The sequence below is a fragment of the Stegostoma tigrinum genome, chromosome 13 (assembly GCF_030684315.1).
Source record: "Stegostoma tigrinum isolate sSteTig4 chromosome 13, sSteTig4.hap1, whole genome shotgun sequence".
NCBI classification, from domain to species: Eukaryota; Metazoa; Chordata; class Chondrichthyes; order Orectolobiformes; family Stegostomatidae; genus Stegostoma; species Stegostoma tigrinum.
Genome location: NC_081366.1, coordinates 49,559,812 through 49,579,559, shown reverse-complemented (window position 1 = coordinate 49,579,559; position 19,748 = coordinate 49,559,812). Strand labels below are relative to the sequence as shown.

Genomic DNA, 19,748 nt, shown 5'->3' with positions numbered 1-19,748 from the left:
CCTTTGTATTACATGATATTCATAAATGCCTTGAATATAGATATTACATTGCTAACTGTTGCGAGATTCTTCACTCTACTTGAAATGCAGTTTTTCTTTTTGTTTATTTTGTAGTTAGATTTTAAGGCCACTGTTGCAGTCTTTTCAGGGAATCTGCAATTTTAATTTCATCTGCGAGTTTTCAGTAGCTCCCTTACCCATTTTGTAAACAGCTCTTGTGTGCCTCATTGTTTGGAAAATGCTGCATTTCTTTGGTGTCGCTGACTGGAGCATTTAAAACATTTTCTCATCACCAAATGTTCTCAAAAATGAGCAGTTGCCATTTTATTACAGAGTGAATGAATTGTACGTGGACGACCCTGACAAAGATAGTGGAGGAAAAATTGAAGTGAATCTAAATATCAGTTTACCTAACCTTTCATGCGATGGTGAGTAAAAGTCAGCTTACCCTTTCGTTTATGTCAGAATATGTGAAGCACCTAGGGCCAAACTTTTCTCTTTCTTTCGGAGTTGATTTCAAGCCTGGATCAGTGCTCTTTTATGAGGTGACTAAAATAGCCCTTTTATTTTGAAAGTTTCAACCAAATCTGTTTCTTACTGCTGTAGATTCTTTTATACTATGGGATGATGGCGTCGCTGGCTAGGCAGCATTTATTGCCCATCCCTAATTGCCCAGAGGGCAGCTCAGAATCATTCACATTGCTGTGAGTCTGAAGTCACTTTTAGGCCAGACCAGGTAAGGATGGCAATTTCCTTCCATTAGTGAACCAGATGGGTTTTTCTGACAATCGACAATGGATCCAGGGTTATGATTCGATTCTTAATTCCAGATATTTATTGAATTCAAATTCCACCATCTGCTGTGGTGGGATTCGAACCCTTGTTCCCAGAACATTGTCTGGGTCTGTGGATTAACAGTCCAAGATAATACCACTAGTCCATTGCCTCCCCTTTATGTTCTATTCTCCATTTAAACTACCACTTTAAATGTAAAATTGTTCCTTATTTCGTACATAAAATCAAAGTACTGCGGATTCTGGAGATCTGAATTTAAAAATAGAATGTGCTTGAGAAACTCAGCAACTCAGAAACTCAGGCGGCACCATGGCTCAGTGGGTAACACTGCAGCCTCACAGCACTAGGGACCCGGGTTTGATTCCAGCCTCGGGTGACTGTCCTTGTGGAGTTTGCACATTCTCCCCGTGTCTGCGTGTGTTTCCTCCAGGTGCTACGGTTTCCTCGCACAGTCCAAAGATGTGCAGGCTAGGTGGATCGGCCATGCTAAATTGCCTGTAGTGTTCAGGGGTGTGTGGGTTATGGGGGATAGGTCTGGGTGGGATGCTTCAAGGGGCGGTGTGGGCTTGTTGGGCCGAACGGCTGGTTTCCACACTGTAGGGAATCTAATCTGGCAGCACTTGTGGAGAGGGAAATGGGGTGATGTTTTGAGTCTGTTTAAGATTCCTCTATATATTTTAACGGTGCTGTGAAATGAAGATTTTTAAAATAATGTTAACAAAGGATGAGGAAGAGTAAGGACACCGCATTGAGTTCCATGACTTCAGACCAAGAACATTGTCTTCCATTTTTGATTGCACGCCCTTCCCCAATCCACCACCCACCTCATATCTTGTTTGTGTTTTGATCTGAGCAGAGCTGACGTATTTTCTGACAGTAACACCTACCATTAACAACTATTCAATATATTTCCTCTAATACAATTAGTGCTTACTTTACCTTTTGCTTTGGGTGCCATCACCATCTATTCTACTTCCCCTTCTGCTTTGTTGACAGCATAAAACCATCACTTTGTAGCCACTTTCTGTTTCAATCAAGAGTTATATTGAACTTAAAATTAGTTTCTGTAACTGATAAGCCCATTTCTCAGTTCACTCGCTCAATTTTGCAATTAAAATAAACTTGAAACATGAGCTCCTGGCTGCACCTAGCCCTTTATTGTCCTGTTTCTAGTGAAAGTCAGTTCAACTCCTCTTGGACCTCATCATGTATTTTTTTAAATGTAGTTACTGTTTGAAGAACAATGTTGGGGTTTGTTGTGAAATGAATCCAGATTTTATAACATTGCCTGGCCTGCTTTCCAAAGTTGGTGCAACCAGCAGTGTCATCCAATTCCCTGTTGTGTGTCCATACACTACATTATCACTTGTGCAAGTGCCGTAATGTGCATCCAAACGTAGCATGGGCTTTGGTAGATTAAAAAAAACACATTCATTGTGTTGAATCACATATCATCCCGCGGTTAAAGTGTTGTTAGTGCAGAAACTAGGAGCCAGTGGCAGAAAGAAAGGGTGCTCTCATTAAGAGATAGTAGGAACTGCTGATGCTGGAGAATCTGAGATAACATGGTGTAGAGCTGGATGAATACAGCAGGCCAAAGAGCATCAGAGGAGCAGGAAGGCTGATGTTTCGGGTTTGGACCCTTCTTCAGAAATGGAGGAGGGGAAGGGGATTCTGAAATGAGTAGGGAGAGGGGCATAGAAGATGGATAAAGGAGCAGATGGGTGGAGAGGAGACAGACAGGTCGAAGAGGCAGGGATGGAGCCAGTAAAGTTGAGTGTAGATGGGAAGATGGGGTGGGGGCTGGTCAGTCCAGGGAAGACGGACAGGTCAAGGGGGTGGGGATGAGGTTGGTAGGTAAGAAGTGGGTTTGGGGCTTGAGCTGGGGGAATGGATACATGGGAGAAAGGATGGACAGGTTCGGGAGGCGAGGATGAGCTGGGCTGGATTTGGGTTGCGGCAGCGGGAGGGAAGATTTTGAAGCTGGTGAAGTCGACATTGATACCATTAGGCTGCAGGGTTCCCAAGCGGAATATGAGGTGCTGTTCCTGCAACCTTCGGGTGGCATCGTTGTGGCACTGGAGGACACCCAGGATGGACATGTCGCCCAAGGAATGGGAGGAGGAGTTAAAGTGGTTAGTGACTGAGAGGTGCAGTCGTTTGTGGCGAACCGAATGTAGGTGTTCCACAAAGCTGTCTCCAAGCCTCCGCTTGGTTTCCCCGATGTAGAGGAGGCCACAACGGGTACAGCGGATGCAGTATACCACATTAGCAGATGTGCAGGTGAACATATGCTTGATGTGGAAAGTCTTTTTATGGTCTGGGATGGGGGTGAGGGGGCGAGGTGTAGGGGCAGGTGTAGCACTTCTTGCGGTTACAGGGAAAAGTGCTGTGGTGGTGGGCCGAGTAGGGAGAGTGGAGCAGATGAGGGAGTCATGGAGAGGGTGGTCCCTATAGAAGGCAGATAAGGGTGGGGAGGGAAAAATGTCTTTGGTAGTGGGGTCAGATTGCAGATAGAGAAGTGCTGGAAGATGATGCATTGGATACAGAGGTTGGTGGGGTGGTACGTGAGGACAAGGGGGAATTCTGTTTTTGTTGTTATTGTGGGTAGGGGTGTGAACGATGAGTTGTGGGAAATGTAAGAGACCCGGTCGAGGATGTGTTCGACTACTGTGGAAGGGAAGTTGCGGTCTTTGAAAAACAAGGACATCTGGTATGTCTGGGAGTGGATTGCTTCATCTTGGGAGCGGATGTGTCAGAGGCAAAGGAATTGGGAATGGGTAATGGCATTTTCGCAGGAAAGTGGGTGAGAGGCGGTGTTTTCTTGGTAGCTGTGTGAGTCAGTAGGCTTGAAATAGATATTGGTTTCCAGGTGGTTGCCAGAGATGGAAACAGAGAGATCCAGGAAGGAGAGAAAGGTATTGGAGGTGGTCCACATGAATTTAAAGTTGGGGTGGGAGGTGTTGGTTAAGTGGATGAACTGTTCGAGCTCCTCATGGGAGCTCAAGGCGATGCCAATATAGTCATCAATATAACGGAGTAAGAGGTCGGGGTTGGTGCCAGTGTAGGTTCGGAAGAGGGACTGTTCCATGTATCCTACAAAGAGGCTGTCATAGCTTGGGCCCATGCGGGTACCCATGGCCACCCCCTTTGTCTGTAGGAAGTGGGAGGAGTTGAAGGAGAAGTTGTTAAGGGTGAGGACGAGTTTAGCTAAGCGGATAAGGATGCCAGTGGAGGGGGACTGGTCAGGCCTGCGGGACAGGAAGAAGTGGAGGGCCTTTAGATCGTAACTCCCCACCTGCACTCACCTTTACTGGTTCCATCCCTGCCTCTTTGACCTGTCTGCTTCCTGTCCACTTACCTGCTCCTTTATCCATCTTCCATCTGCCTCCCCCACTCTCTCTCTTATTTCAGAATCCTCTTCCCTTCCCCCGTTTCTCAAGAAGGGTCCAGACCCAAAACGTCAGCTTTCCTGCTCCTCTGATGCTGCTTGGCCTACTGTGTTCATCCAGCCCTACACCTTGTTATCTCCGTGCTCTGATTAAATTGGATTTAGCTGTTCTTTTCCACTTTTTTGTCAAATTTCTATGAGTGAGCACTTATTCTGGATAGTATTTCAGCAAAAAGGTCCCTAATTGCATGAGACATAGGGATATTAATTTCACTAGACACTGAGTTAATGTAACCCCTAAGCAGAAAATGCCTCATTTCACACTGTTAGTTAGAATATTTCATGTGGGCAAAGCTGGTTGTGAATGACATCAATGCTTGGCATGATGGTTAGAGTTACGTCAGTGTTTACTGACTGGAGCCATGTGATGTTGCCACAAAATTATCTTCTAAGCTTGTGGCTGTTGAAGCTTGTAAGTACATGCAATCTAGTGGGTCCTGTACTGCCTAACTCATCATTCAAAATTGCTCCAGAATTTATCTTAATTTGCATGTATGCACAGAGGATCTTGTGCAATTGTGTGGTCTTTAGCTGGTTTCTCATGATATCATTCTTCATAGTATTAGTATTTGTATCTTTAAGGGTGGAGGTTATAGGGGTGCAGTGATAAGCTTTTGAAATTGGTTATGTAAATTATTCGAGCGAGACCAGTAGATGTAAAATATATCTGATACATGTACAAAATTAATGTGAAATATACTAGAAAAGCGATGTATGCAGTAATGGTACGCGCGGAGCAAGCATTGTTGATTTGACTTCCTCAATTAAATCTTAGGAGAAAATAAAGTTCAATATACAAAGTATATATTTTAGTATTTAAGGTAATTGTGGATCTTTTCAGAATGTGTTGTCTTTGTTGCTCAAGATAGAATTGTAATTGTCTTCAAAGTGCTGTAAACAGACAGATAACGCAATAGCCCAGAACTGTGATAACAAAGTGTAGGGCTGGATGAACACAGCAGGCCAAGCAACATCTCAGGAGCACAAAAGCTGACGTTTCGGGCCTAGACCCTTCTTTAGAGAGGGGGATGGGGAGAGGGTTCTGGAATAAATGGGGAGAGAGGGGGAGGCGGACTGAAGATGGAGAGAAAAGAAGACAGGTGGAGGGGATAGGTCAGTCCAGGGAAGACTGACAGGTCAAGGAGGCGGGATGAGGTTGGTAGGTAGGAAATGGATGTGCGTCTTGAGGTGGGAGGAAGGATGGGTGAGAGGAAGAACGGGTTAGGGAGGCGGAGACAGCCTGGGCTGGCATCATGATGCAGTGGGGGGAGGGGACGAGCTGGGATGGTTTTGGGATGCAGTGGGGGAAGGGGAGATTTTGAAGCTTGTGCAGTCCACATTGATACCATTGGGCTGCAGGGTTCACAAGCGGAATATGAGTTGCTGTTCCTGCAACCTTCAGGTGGCATCATTGCGGCACTTCAGGATGCCCACGATGGACATGTCGTCTGAGGAATGGGAGGGGGAGTTAAAATGGTTCACGACTGGGAGGTGCAGTTGTTTATTGCGAACCGAGCGGAGGTGTTCTGCAAAGTGGTCCCCAAGCCTCCGCTTGGTTTCTCCAATGTAGAGGAAGCCACATCGGGTGCAATGGATACAGTATACCACATTGGCAGATGTGCATGTGAACATCTGCTTAATATGGAAAGTCATCTTGGGGCCTGGGATGGGGGTGAGGGAGGAGGTGTGGGGGCAAGTGTAGCGCTTCCTCCGGTTGCAGGGGAAGGTGCTGGGTGTGGTGGGGTTGGAGGGCAGTGTGGAGTGGACAAGGGAGTCCCGGAGAGAGTGGTCTCTCCAGAAGGCAGACAAGGGTGGTGGGGTCAGATTGTAGATGGCGCAAGTGTCGGAGGATGATGCGTTGTATCTGGACGTTGGTGGGGTGGTGTGCGAGAACGAGGGGGATCCTCTTTGGGCGGTTGTGGCGGGGGCGGGGTGTGAGGGATGTGTTGCGGGAAATGCGGGAGACGCGGTCAAAGGCGTTCTCGACCACTGTGGGGGGAAAGTTGTGACCCTTGAAGAACGTGGACATCTGGAATGTGCAGGAGTGGAATGCCTCATCCTGGGAGCAGATGAGGCAGAGGCGGAGTAATTGGGAATAGGGGATGGAATTTTTGCAGGAGGGTGGGTGGGAGGAGGTGTATTCTAGGTAGCTGTGGGAGTCGGTGGGCTTGAAATGGACATCAGTTTCTAGCTGGTTACCTGAGATGGAGACTGAGAGGTCCAGGAAGGTGAGGGATGTGTTGGAGATGGCCCAGGTGAACTTGAGGTTGGGGTGGAAGGTGTTGGTGAAGTGGATGAACTGTTTGTTTTCCTCTGGGGAGCAAAAGGCAGCGCCGATACAGTCATCAATGTACCAGAGGAAGAGGTGGGGTTTGGGGCCTGTGTAGGTGCGGAAGAGGGACTGTTCCACGTAACCTACAAAGAGGCAGGCATAGCTGGGGCCTATGCGGGTACCCATGGCCACCCCCTTTGTCTGTAGGAAATGGGAGAGTCCAGAACTGTGGACAGGATTGGGAGTTGCATGCATCTAAGTCTCCTTAAGAGGTATTTTCAACTTACTTTTTCTTTTGAGAGCAAGAACATTAATCCCACTGCTGGAAAATGGCTCTTTTGTGCATTCGATTTTTTGTCATTATTTCCATTTTAGGTTGTGACAGTTTATGCATCACTATACTTCATTCCAATTAATTGCTTTTGTAAGTCATTGGTAAGATCTTTGGGCCAAATTGCAAAGTTTGGTTCTCAAAATAATAAATTATTAGTCAACAATAGTCAGTCTACCACAGGCCTGAATTCAGTCTTGGTTGTGAGAACAAACAAAAAGCAAAGAATAGCACAGCACAGGAGCATGTCCTTCAGCTCTGCAAGTCTGCAGCAACACATTTTGCCCTTCAATATTAAAACTGACTTCACTGATAGGATCTGCATCCCTCTTTTACCTTTCTCTTCATGTATTCACCCAGGTGCATCTTGAATGCTGCCATTGTGTCTACTTCTACCACCACCTTTGGCAACATGTTCCAGGCAGCCACCATCCTTTGTGTGGAAAAACTTGCCCCGCACATCTCTTTCAAACTACCAACCCCCTGCCTTGAACCCGTGCCCCGTAGTAATTGACCCCTCCATCCTGGGGAAGAAACCTCATACTTTCCACTAGGTATCCATGCTGTTCGTAATCTGATGAACTTCAATCAGGTCGCCCCTCAGCCTCCTGTGTTCCAGTGAAGTAAAACCCAGTCTATCCAGCCTTGCTTCATCGCTAAAATCCCCCATACCAGGCAACATCCTTCTAAACCTTTTCTGTACCCTCTCCAAAGCATCCATATCCTTCTTGTAGTGTGGTGGCCAGAACTGTACACAATATTTGAAGTGTGGCCTAACTAATGTTCTATAAAGCTGCAGATGTTTCTGCTTTGGAGGCTGATAATGTTAGTAATTATTTCGAAACTTTCTTTTTAGAACATAGAACATAGAACATAGAACAGTACAGCACAGAACAGGCCCTTCAGCCCACAATGTTGTGCCGACCATTGATCCTCATGTATGCACCCTCAAATTTCTGTGACCATATACATGTCCAGCAGTCTCTTAAATGACCCCAATGACCTTGCTTCCAACCCAAATATACTTGAATTTATCAGGGTAGTAGGGTGGTGGGGAACAAAGCCTTCAATGTGTAATCTTGCCAATGATTTATGTCAGTTGTTAACAGCTAAAACCCTTACATGCTACTTTATGCACTGAGGGTTGTAGCATTAATTATTAAATGGTGGTTATTTTAGGACCAGTTGAGTACTTACTTTCAATCAACCGAATGCAGACTTCAGAATTTCAAGCAGACAAATTGGTCGGAGTTATATTGAATTGTTTTAGTTTTCTTTTTTCACAGCTTACAATGTCTACTTATACTAAAACTTTTTTTTTCAGTCGTTGGACTAGACATTCAAGATGAAATGGGAAGACATGAAGTTGGCCATATTGATAACTCCATGAAACTTCCTCTAAATAATGGCCAAGGCTGTAGGTTTGAGGGACAATTCAGTATTAATAAAGTAAGTTTGAAATCAAGACATCTCTGAGATACTTTACAAAAGTAAAATTCAAAAGACTTGCGTGAATTTTAAGAAATTTAACGTTTATGTCCAAATATCGCCTTGAATGATGCAACAAAGGAAAAACAAGAACTAGTGAAAAATTATGATTTTCTGTATCTGATATAATAGTTAACTACTGTTATAACTGCTTCAGGAGCTTGGCTGGAGGAGAAGGTCATTCTTTACTTGTTTCCGCTAGCTTTGCGCCAATATCGTAAACCAATGGTCAAGCTTGAAGAAAACATTGAGGAATGAGAAGTATGATTAGATTGTACACAAAACCGTTTATACTTGTGTTACTCATGAACTTTTGTGCTGGTCCAAGATTAATTTTGACTGGATCAGGCTCTAAATTACTGGCTCAATCTCCAGATTAACCTTGAGAGATTCCTCTGAGAGAACTGGTTTGGAAATGTTAATTCTGATTTCTCTCCACTGATTCTGCCAGAGCTGCTGAGCTTTTCGAACAATTTCTGTTTCTGATTTCCAGCATCCGTAGTTCTTTTCATTTTTATTTGGTTGAGGAAGACTTTTTGAGCTCATAACACTATGCATTTTTAAAAGGTTTCCCAAATAATTAATTTTCAATATAGACTGGCTTGTTTAGAACTAAACTATTAAATGGTTCACTGTCGTTATTGTATACAGTGTTTGTTGATTTTAAATCTAGTTGCTCGCTCGCAGAAGATAGGATAGACATTAATAATAATATATTTTTACATATGGTGATAAATCAATTTTTAGATGTATTAATAAAACTGCCCAAGTTAGCTTTCCAAAAGTAATACTTTTGATGGAAAGAGATGAATGACTACCTTGGCTGCCCGAAGATTGCAAGTTATTATCATGCAAATTAGTTTGGGTGGAAACTTTGAATTAAATTGTATCCACAGCAAACATATTTTGATTCCAGTTTCATGATTCCTCCCCAAGTGGGATCTCAACCCTAGAGTGTAAAAACAAATTGCAGCTTTAAGAAAGATCAACAAAGTCATGACTCATACATAAGTCATGTGGATGATTTCAAATGGCCTTTTTAAATTAAGAGAGGGACCAAGGATGGTGGTTTGTTCAGTTTAATACATGACCACAAACTGTTCTGAAAGCAAAATATTGGTAATGGAATTAAAAATAAACCATGTATGCTGCTGAAGGGCTTTCTAAATTATTAGATTTTACTGAGTTTGTAGAAAATGATAAAATTAATTAGAATTGCCAAAGAAAGGATTAATTCGACCTGTAGATAGGAAGAATAAAAGTAACCAAAGGGCTTCATAATTTTTTAAAGAAGTTATTTACTTATATAATCGTGATGGTTGAATAGCTCCCTTCGACCACCCTTCTATCATTCATCCATTTCTTCCATTTATTAGAATAATTATTTCATTGGAAACAGTGTACACCTACTTTTTTTAACTTCAGAGCCAAATAAATAATTGTTTCATAAGGCAGACAATACAAGATTTTACACTAAAGTGAAGGACATTTACTAGCTGTACAGATGAGATAAAGGGTTCTTTCTCAATATGCTTACAAATTTGACTCATTAATGCTGGTGTGAATCAAGATACTTTTGTTTTGTCATACCTCGCTTTCAAATACTGTTTCAGTTACTGGTCCACCACAGGTGACATCTTCAGGTAACAATGAGTGGTTCTAAAATAGCTTATGGGAGCGTTAGGGAGTGGCAATTAATGACTCATCACTGATTCTTTTTTCTGATAAACCTCTTAAAGTGATATTAGCTGCTAAATACAGATCTGAAACTGAAAGACAAGACCATAAGACGTAGGAGTAGAAGTAGGTCAGTTAGCCCGCTTTGCCATTCAGTTCGATCAGCGGTCATCTGATAACCCTTAACTCCACGTTGCTGCCTTTTCTTCATAACCCTGGTTCACTTATTACTTGAGAATCTGTCTCCCTCAGTCTTCAGTATACTTAACGACCCAGTCTCAATAGGATTCTGGTAAAGAATTACACAGATACACAATCTTCTGAGATATTGTTCCTTAAGTATGTCTTAACTGTGCAGTTTCTGAGATAATGCCCTTTGCTGCTGGATGCTCTTAAGAGGAGCTAACCTTTCTACATCTACTCTGTCAAGTACCCCAAGAATTTTGAATGTCTCAGCAAGGTTGACTCCCATTCTTCTATAGGTCCAATCTACTGAACCTCTCCTCAAAAGACTTCCTCTGTACTTGGTAGCAGCCTGATGCAAGTATATACTTGCTTTGATAAGGGGCCCAAAATATTCACATTATTCCAGCTGGTGGTCTGACTAGTGTCTTTTATAGTTTTAACAAAACCTCCCTACTTATATACTCCATTCTCTTTGAAATAAAGGCCAACATTCCATTTTCCTTCCTTCTTCCCTGCTGAACTTGGATGCTAGCTTTTTTGTGATTCATGCACAAAGATTCCCAAACCCCTCTGTTCTATTGTTGTCTGCAGTCTTTCTCCATTCAAATACTATTCAATTCCTCTATTTTTCCTGCCAAAGTGCATAGTCTCATATTTCCTCTCAATGTATTCCATCTACCAAGGTTTTTGCCCACTCACTTAACCTGTTTAGATTCTTGTAAAAAACTTTATAGTGCTCACCACATGCATTCCTGCCTATTTTTGTTAAACACAAACCTTTGCCATAGCATATTCACTTTTCTCATCCAAATCAATACTATATATTTTAAATAATTGTGGCCGTAGCACTGATCCTTATGGCTCATCACTTACAGGTTGCCAACCTAAAAATGCACCCACACCTTATCTCAATCCTGTCACCTATTAATCAGCCAATTCTGTGCCAGTGCTAAAATACTACCTCCAATACCACGGACTCTTAAGTTATTAAGTAATCCTAATTTGTAGCATCTTATCAAAGCCTTCTGAAAATCCAAATTTATTACATTAACCCATTTATCAGTCCTGCTTGTTACCTCAAAGCATTCTAGTAAATTTGTCAGGGATGATTCCCTCTTTCTGGTCATGTTATGCATTTCTAGACAATCAGCTATTAAATTCTCTAAAATTGACTCACACATTTTCCTGATGACAGAGTGTAGTCATCACACTAATCTAATTCCTATCCCAAATGAATAATACATTCCTAAAGTTAAACATTGTCATTTCATCAGGGGTAAACTGACTCCAGGAGAATGGGATTAAGTCCGTACCTTCAGGAGAGGAGAGAAAAAAATGGAATCTTAGTCCATTGTAAATTCTGGTACAAATGAATCAGACTGATATTTCTTTCAGTATGTGAAACAAAGAGCAACATCTTGATGTCTCATTCTGAGATGGCGTGATGACTGTATATGATTCAGTGTCTCCATTTGAAGCCTGGTGTGACTTTGGTTATTGACTTTTTTTATATCATTTGTTTTGAACCAACTTGAATAGAATCTGCTGTCAGATGTCTGGCAAATGGAATTTATGCTCTTGTTGAGTAGTTGAAAGCTATCAAAATGAATACAGTACAAATTGTATTTACCTAATCGATAGTGTAGTAGTGTTAAAAGCATTTTTGATTTATGCTTTTACTTAATACATCATAATTCAAAATAAAATTAATGAGAAATTCTATGAAAATTGAAACATACTCAATAGTCTTGTTTAAAATGATTTAGTTTGATTAAAAGTTGTCTGAAGTACAACAGCCCAGGTTCTACGTTAATGATGACAGTAGGGCCAATGGCCAATGTAGGGTAAATCAGCCGGCATTTGAGCTTATACACGTTGGAATTTAGATGAATGAGAGGTGACCGTATCGCAATACTAGATTCTTAGCGGATTTGACAGGGTAGATGCAGAAAGGTTGTTTCCCTCTGTGTGTGTCTAGGATCAGATGCCTTCAGAATTAGGGGTTACATATTTAAACCGAGAAGACAAAGGAGCCCTTTTCTAAAGGGAGTAAATCTGTGGAATTCTTTGCGGCTGAGGGCTGTCAAGGTTGGTTCGTGAAGTATTTTTAAGGTTGAGATAAACATTTCTAATTAGTAAGGGAGCTAAGTGTTACAGGGGAAAGACAAGTAAGTGGAGTTGAGGATTATCAAATCAATCATGACCTCATTGAATGGTGGAACAGACTTTGATGGGCTGAATGGCCTACTTCTACATCATATGATGTTATGGTCTTCTGACATCTGCATATGTGCAATTAAACGTGGAGCTATGGAACTTGTAGTTGGGGGTGACTTGCTCTTCTGTAGAGTGTGTTGTAGGAATTTTTGCTGATGGATTTACATTGAAACATAGGACCTAGGAGCAGGAGTGGGCCATTTGATCCTTTTGAGCCTCGTCTACTATTCAGTAAAATCATGGCTGACCTAGTTGTGGTCTCAGCTGCACTTTCCTGACTGCACCCTCAACTCTTGACTCCCTTATCTATCAAAAATCTAAAGTAGCCTTTATTTAATTTAAAGACTTAGTCTCAGCTAGGTTCAGGGGAAAACAAGCAATAGTAGGAGCTTTGTGATACTTGCCCAATTGACATAACTTAGAAAGTTAGGACTGGCGTGCATTCAGGAGCAAATAATTTTTTAATTGACAGGTACTGGAGAACCTCCCTGATTTCAAAAGTTGAGTTTCATTCTTCAGAAGTTAATTAATGTTGGAGGCTGTAACATATCAAAATGATCTCTCATTACCTTTTTCTGTTATTGGGCAATTGTCTGATATTTCAGGTACAAGTGCTGTTCCTTTGGCGCTAGCTGTGAAATCTAAGCCAAAGCTTTTACTTAGATTTAAATATAATGTTTTCTTCCCCTCCACTCCACCCTTGTGTTAAACATTCTGTATTTCTGTCCAATTATTTATTTTCATTTGTACATTAGGTGGAAGTCTAGGGTTAACCTGTACTCGGCTAAGCCAATAAATATGTCTTTATTAGGTTCCTGGTAATTTCCATGTGTCCACACACAGTGCCACTGCGCAACCAGATAACCCAGACATGACTCATATAATTAACAAGCTGACATTTGGTGAAATAATAGAGGTGAGTGCATTCTTCTACCTTAAAATCAATGCAGTTCTCAAAGCCTGATTAAAACCCTGTGTGTTAATCTTCCATCGTACTTAATTATTGGTATAAAATGATGTTTGGAAGCTCTTGATCTACTTTTTATTTGAGTCTGAAATTCAGCAGCTTGGTTTCGTAATATTTCACCACTCATACTTTGCTGATCAATGATAAATTTGAATCATTCATGTGTTTTTTCACAAGGCAGTGGTTGTGATCAGGTTCACATAGTTCAATCTGAGCAGCTTGCTTTTTTGTAATTTACCAAATTGGACACGCTAGGCTTCTCTTTATTAATGAGTCAGCCAACTTGATTTAAGACAATTTTCTAAGTCCCTTTGGTATATCCTTCCTCAGCAGTTATTTTTTGTACCTCACTTCTTCACAGACTTTTGATTTGCTTTAAATTATACTGGCTGACATAAAATAACCTGGGAAAGGAACTAACTACATGGTAAAATTACTGTAACCGTGAGTTTGTCTGTTAAATAATTCTCTTTTCCGTAAAGTCAAACACTATTTCATGTTTAATGCTTCACATGTTGTTCGTGGATATTGTTACCTATGGTGGACGTAATTTAGTCCGTTTATGTGCATTGTACTACATGGAAGAAAAATCAAGGAACATAATTTAAAGATACTAAATCAGAAAGTAGAGAAATGGAAGGAGTGCTGCTATTAATTGTAATATGATCAGTGGGAAAGCCTGATCCTCGAGCCTGTTTGTGGAGCAGATTCTGAACCCTGCTCAGTGTTGACAGATTCTTTTCCCCAAGTCCAATGATAGGGAAAATTTAATCTCCAACCCAAGAAGGGGTGGTGAACTGGGAGGAGAGTTTCTGATTGGGAAGGAAGGAGAGAACACTGCAGCCCCATCCAACTCACAAACAGCATCATAATGATATTTGCTTCTCTCTTCGACTCTCTCAACCTTGCTGTAGTTGATTGGTATCCTGAAGCCTGGAAAGTTTGACCAGACCCACATATGAACTCAGATGGACACAGCCCTACAAAGCAGCTTAAATCTGAGGCTTTCAGTTTTTTCACATTTCAAATGGCAACCTGTAATGGATTGGCTCTCTACCCTTTGTCCCACCTCAGTAAGAGGTGGAAATTAGCAAACTGGAGCTGACTGCGTGGCGTGCTTGGAGGTTTTGCCCATATAAGGCTCACATCTTCAAAAATGAATCCTACACACCCTTCCATAAAAGCCATCACTACCCATCACTCCCCTACTATCTTTGATACAGCAATATTTGCACTATGTTGTAATGACTTGATAAAGGAGAAGAACACCCTGTGCTCTGTCAGTTACCATATGATAAATATGATGTTATATTAAACATGAAGAAATTATTTCTGAAGTCAAGCCCGATTTGTATGAAATTTACTCCTGTTTAATTTCTTTAGGTTAAAAATGTTCAAGGTGCTTTCAATGCCTTAGCTGGAACAGATAAACTTAGTTCAAATGGTAAGTACCTGTATGCACTAACTTTTACAGATTCTGTTTAGATGTTTGGTTACCAGTTTTATTTTACATACTTTATTGAGTGAAACCTATGACAAGGGAATTACTTTTAAAGGAATAATTGCATTGTGATCTAGTTCACAAGGTAATTTGAAACACTATTAAAATGATAGCTTTGAATTGTGTGAAAAGTTCACTTGAAATCACTTGCTCCTACAATCCATGGTGCATTTCTGTGATTCATTAAAGGAGGCTGAAGATCAGGACTAAAAAATATCGAGAAACTAACGCACAGTAAAAGTAAAATCTGCAAATATTGGTAGAGTTTTCATTCCGTCAAACATAAAATCGAGCCATTAACAACCAGTAAGAACAGGATGTGTAATACTTTGAACAGTCTGGTTAGCTGTGTTGTCATTTTTATTTAAAATAGTTACTGGTTCCATATTTAACAAAAATGGGAACTGGTTTCTAAGGTCAAGTTTGAGCAAACTTTCTGAGAAGAGGTGTATTTGGGAAGATTAGAATCATTACCAGCTGTTATCTTAAAAAATGGCAGCCAAAGTTTTGCACTGAAATTACTGAATAAAGTGTTAAGTCTAGAAGACTGTAAAGTACATAAGTGATAGATCTGGTATTAGATTAGATTCCCTACAGGTGAAAACAGGCCCTTGGACCCAACAAGCCCACACTGTCCCTTGGTGCATCCCACCCAGACCCATTCCCCTATAACCCACACACCTCTGAACACTACAGGCAATTTAGCATGGCTGATCCACCTAGCCTGCACATCTTTGGACTGTGGGAGGAAACCGGAGCACCCGGAGGAAACCCAAGCAGACACGGGGGGAATGTACAAACTCCGCACAGACAGTCGCTTGAGGTAGGAATTGAACCCGGGTCCCTAGCGCTGTGAGGCTGCAGTGCTAACCACTGAGCCACCGTGCCACCCCTAGTTCCTCAACTTTGTTTTGAGCTTCATTGGAACTGTTGAAGGTTAATGCCAGAGAGGCTGCAAAACAAATGTAGCAGACAATTAAAATAAGAGATAACCAGAATGCAGAGTCATCATTGTAGACTGAATGGATGTGTTCTGTACAACGATTTCTACCCCCAGCCCCAACAATCTGGATTTCATCTCGTCTTTCCAGAGGTGGTCACATTGTAAGCAGTGAATGCAGGATACTAAATGAAACAAAAATGCAACTCAATTGCTCTTTCATTTGGAAGGAGTGTTGGGACCTTGTGAAGAAAGGAAATAAAAGAGATATTGCATCTCGTAATGTGGAAAGGGGTGTTGGTGGCAATAAGGAGGGGCTTTGGGTGTAGTGAGCAAATGTCTAGAATACTGAATGGGTGATAGTGGGTAGATGTATTTTTTAAAAATTGAGATTGTGTTAAAGGTAGCTGAAGTGGTTGAGGAAGATCCATTGAGTGTGAAACTTGGCGAACAGAAGGTGTGGATAAAGGCATCCTTGCCTTCTTTCAGGGAAAGAAGGGGTGTAATGTGAGAAGTGAGGTAAAAGGAATGAATATGTACCATGGCAGGCCCTGTTAACCACAGTTGTTTGAGGGCAGAGGAGTAAAGTTGTGTGATGGGGAATATACTCAGTTGAGGAAAAGACATGAGGTGCACTGTTTTGAATCATTAAAATCTCTACAGTGTGGAAAGAAGCTGTTTGGCCCATTTGAGTCCACACCGACTCTCTGAAGACCGTCCCAACCAGACCCAGCTCCTCGACCCTGTCCCCATAGCCCCACAGTTACTGAGTCTACGCAGTCTGACTATGCCTGGACACTATGGGACAATTTAGCATGGCCAATCAACCTGGCCTGCATGCCTTTGGACTGTGGGAGGAAACTGAAATACCCAGAGGAAGCCCATGCAGGCACCGAGAGAATGTGAAAACTCCACACAGACAGTCGTCCAAAATCGAACGCGGGCCCACTGAGCCACTGTGTGCCCAGGAAAGTGACATTACCAGAGCATATGAGACAGATGGAGAAAATGGAAGAACAGCATGGAGTGCTTGTAGAAAATGAGGTAGGAGGGAGTACATTCACGGTAGCTGTGGGGGTTATTTGGATACTAGAGCTTATAAGGGTATGTGATCATTCCCTGAGAAATAGTAACAGAGATGTCAAAGAAGAGAAGGGAAGAATCAGAGTTGGACCATATGAATATAATGGTAGACTGGAAATTGAAATCAAAGGGATGCAATTTTCCTATTTAGGGATGAGAGCAGGAAATTACTGTTTTACAGTCGTGAATGTACTGGAGAAAGAGCCTGAGTTGGTCCAGAATAAAGATGCTCCACATGTCTCTCAAACTAGCATGCAGAATTAGTACCCAAATGTGTTCACAAAGTTGCACCTGCTTATTTGGAGGAAGTGGAAGGAATCAATGCAGAAGTTGCCCAATATGACCAGAGCAATTAGGAACAGAAGTAAATCATTCAGCTCCTTGAGTCTGCTGCACCATTTGGTAAGATCGTGGCTGATTTGATTGTGTTTCGAATTCCACCTTCCCATCTATATCTGAAAAACTGTATTCCCCTGTCTCACCAGAATCTGTACACGTCTGTCTTAACAATATTCAATGATCCTGTCTCCACTGCCGCCTGAGGCAGAGTTTGAAACTCATGTATCCCCCGAGAGAAAATATTTCTCCTCTGTTGACAAAGGGCAACATGTAATATTAAAGCAGTGCCCCTTAGTTCTCATCCATAAGGGGAAACATCCTTTCCACATGCAGTTTATCGAGATGATTCAGGAGCTTCAATCAAACCACCCTTCGCTTTTCTATACTCTAGTGGAGAAAAAGACCTTTCTATCCACTTGTTCCAGGTATCAGTCTAGTAAACCAGTTCAGCCAGAGAACAAAAACAAAGTTGCTGGAAAAGCGACGTAGGTCTGGCAGCATCTGTGTAGAAAAAAATCAGGGTTATCATTTCAGGTCTGGTGACCCTTCCTCAGAACAGTTCTATAAGTTCTGAGGAAGGGTCACTGGACCCAATGCATTAACTCGGATTTTTTCTTCACAGATGCTACCAGACCTGCTGAGTTTGTCCAGCAACTTTGTTTTTGTCCCTGATTTACAGCATCCGCAGTTTTGGTTTTTATTCAGCTTAACCAGAGGATTGGGAACTGGTTGGGCCTTTGTTCAGGGAAGAATTATAGAATTCTCGAGTTGACTCGGTGAGATGATCAAGGTGAAAAAGCAATGATTAGGGCCTGCAAACTGGTACAGTGGTAGAGTGCATTGGAAGAGTCTTGGATGTTGGCCAGAATTGACTAGCGGGGAGGAGATACGGTAGTTGTGATAGAAGGGAATTGAATTGATCTCCAGTGTTAATGTTGTTTCTGTTCTCACAGATGCCACCTGACCTGCTGAAAATATATGTACTGAGCATTTTCTATTTTTGATCCCAGCCTGGCTTTTCCTAAATGGCTACATTTAATTAAGGCTGTCTATATTTATGAATGCTTTCAGATGGCTGCACCTGTTTTACTTCCTGTAAACACTGTCCATTGAATACAGTCATCGCTACAAATATTCTCAGATTATTTTTATCTCATTTTAATCCTCTTACATTCCTACTCTTCCCTCTGCACCTCTCCCATCCTTTCCACAGATCCCTTGGCTTACATCTTTCCCCAAGATCCTGTTTCATGAAGATTCTTGCACAAGTTACAGACTTCTCTGTGTTAGCAAAAAACAACACATGGCTTTTTTTTTTCCCTTTTAAGAATAAGTTAAGGAGGATTTGGTTTATTTTCCTCCAGGGGAACTGCGAGACTTTGGAGCTGTCTTCCCCAGAGACCGGTAGAAGTGGGGTCTTGGAATATTTTTTAAGGTAGAGCTAGTTAGAATCTTGATGAACGAGGAAGTGAAAGATTATCAGGCTAGGTAGGAATGTGCAATAGTTGGGGTTGAGGCCATAATTAGATCAGTAGGCTTGAGGAGTTGTAAAGCCTATTCCTACTCTTAATTCATATAAGCTGACAGTAAGGTTGTTTCTCACAGATAGAAACAGAAAGTCAGCATTTTCTCCTGCTACGTGTTGTTCAGTTTCCTGAAGATAGCACATGCAAACCATTCACTTCTCCAATTTCACCCGGCAGTCAGTTTGTGAAAATCAAATTATCTGATTTAATAGACTTGAATAGTCCAGTTAATTGGCATTTGGACTAGATATTTCAAATCCTTTGTTAATGGTCCCACTGGCTGGTTAACAAGTTGCAGGGTCAAAATGGTGGATGATCAAAATCCACCAAATATGGCAGGCTGGTCGGCGCACATTGGCTATAGCTTCTGTTATCCTGCATGTATTGCTGTTGAATAGTTCATGCCACTGGGCTGCTAAATACTGATGTTCAAAATTGTATTTGCAGTGAATTATCATGTTGACCTGTGTCCTAATTGAGAGAATGGTGATTCAGTCTTCCAAAAAGTTTTAAGCACAAACAATTGAAGATGAACTCCACTGATTGATCATTAATGTAATCACTGGTAAAACCTATCAGGGAGTCATTCATACCATTTCGATGAAATGGTGTTGACTGTTTGGGCGTGACAGTCACGAGGAGGTAACCTAAGAAAATACAATGTCACCTGAGCCTAAGGCTATGCACTTTGACAAAATATGATCTTTTTCACAAAAGATCACAAAGCTGAGAGGTTTGTTAGAATTGTCAGCGTGCTAATGATGGTAATTTACTTGGAGATTTCTATTCCTTGTCTCTTGAACAAACAACTCAAACTCTTAATTAACTTTTTAAAATAATAAGTTGCAAAACCTGAAGTAAGGGCCATAATTTGATTCATGTCTGGAATCAAAGAGGTTTAGATAGTTGTTAATGATTGGTTTTGCATCATGAATAACTTGTTTAAATTATTATATGGAGATAATATACAACAGA

The 19,748-nt window shown here is 41.6% G+C and overlaps 1 protein-coding gene across 1 annotated transcript in view; it reads left to right on the top strand.

Annotated features, from left to right (window-relative positions):
* ergic1 (endoplasmic reticulum-golgi intermediate compartment 1) overlaps positions 1-19,748 on the top strand; it is a 98,414-nt gene that overhangs the window by 56,329 nt on the left and 22,337 nt on the right. Inside the window, exons 4-7 of the mRNA XM_048543212.2 lie at positions 334-428; positions 8,174-8,298; positions 13,229-13,333; positions 14,768-14,828. Coding sequence (XP_048399169.1) covers positions 334-428; positions 8,174-8,298; positions 13,229-13,333; positions 14,768-14,828 — 386 coding nt within the window. The remainder of the gene's footprint in view (positions 1-333; positions 429-8,173; positions 8,299-13,228; positions 13,334-14,767; positions 14,829-19,748) is intronic.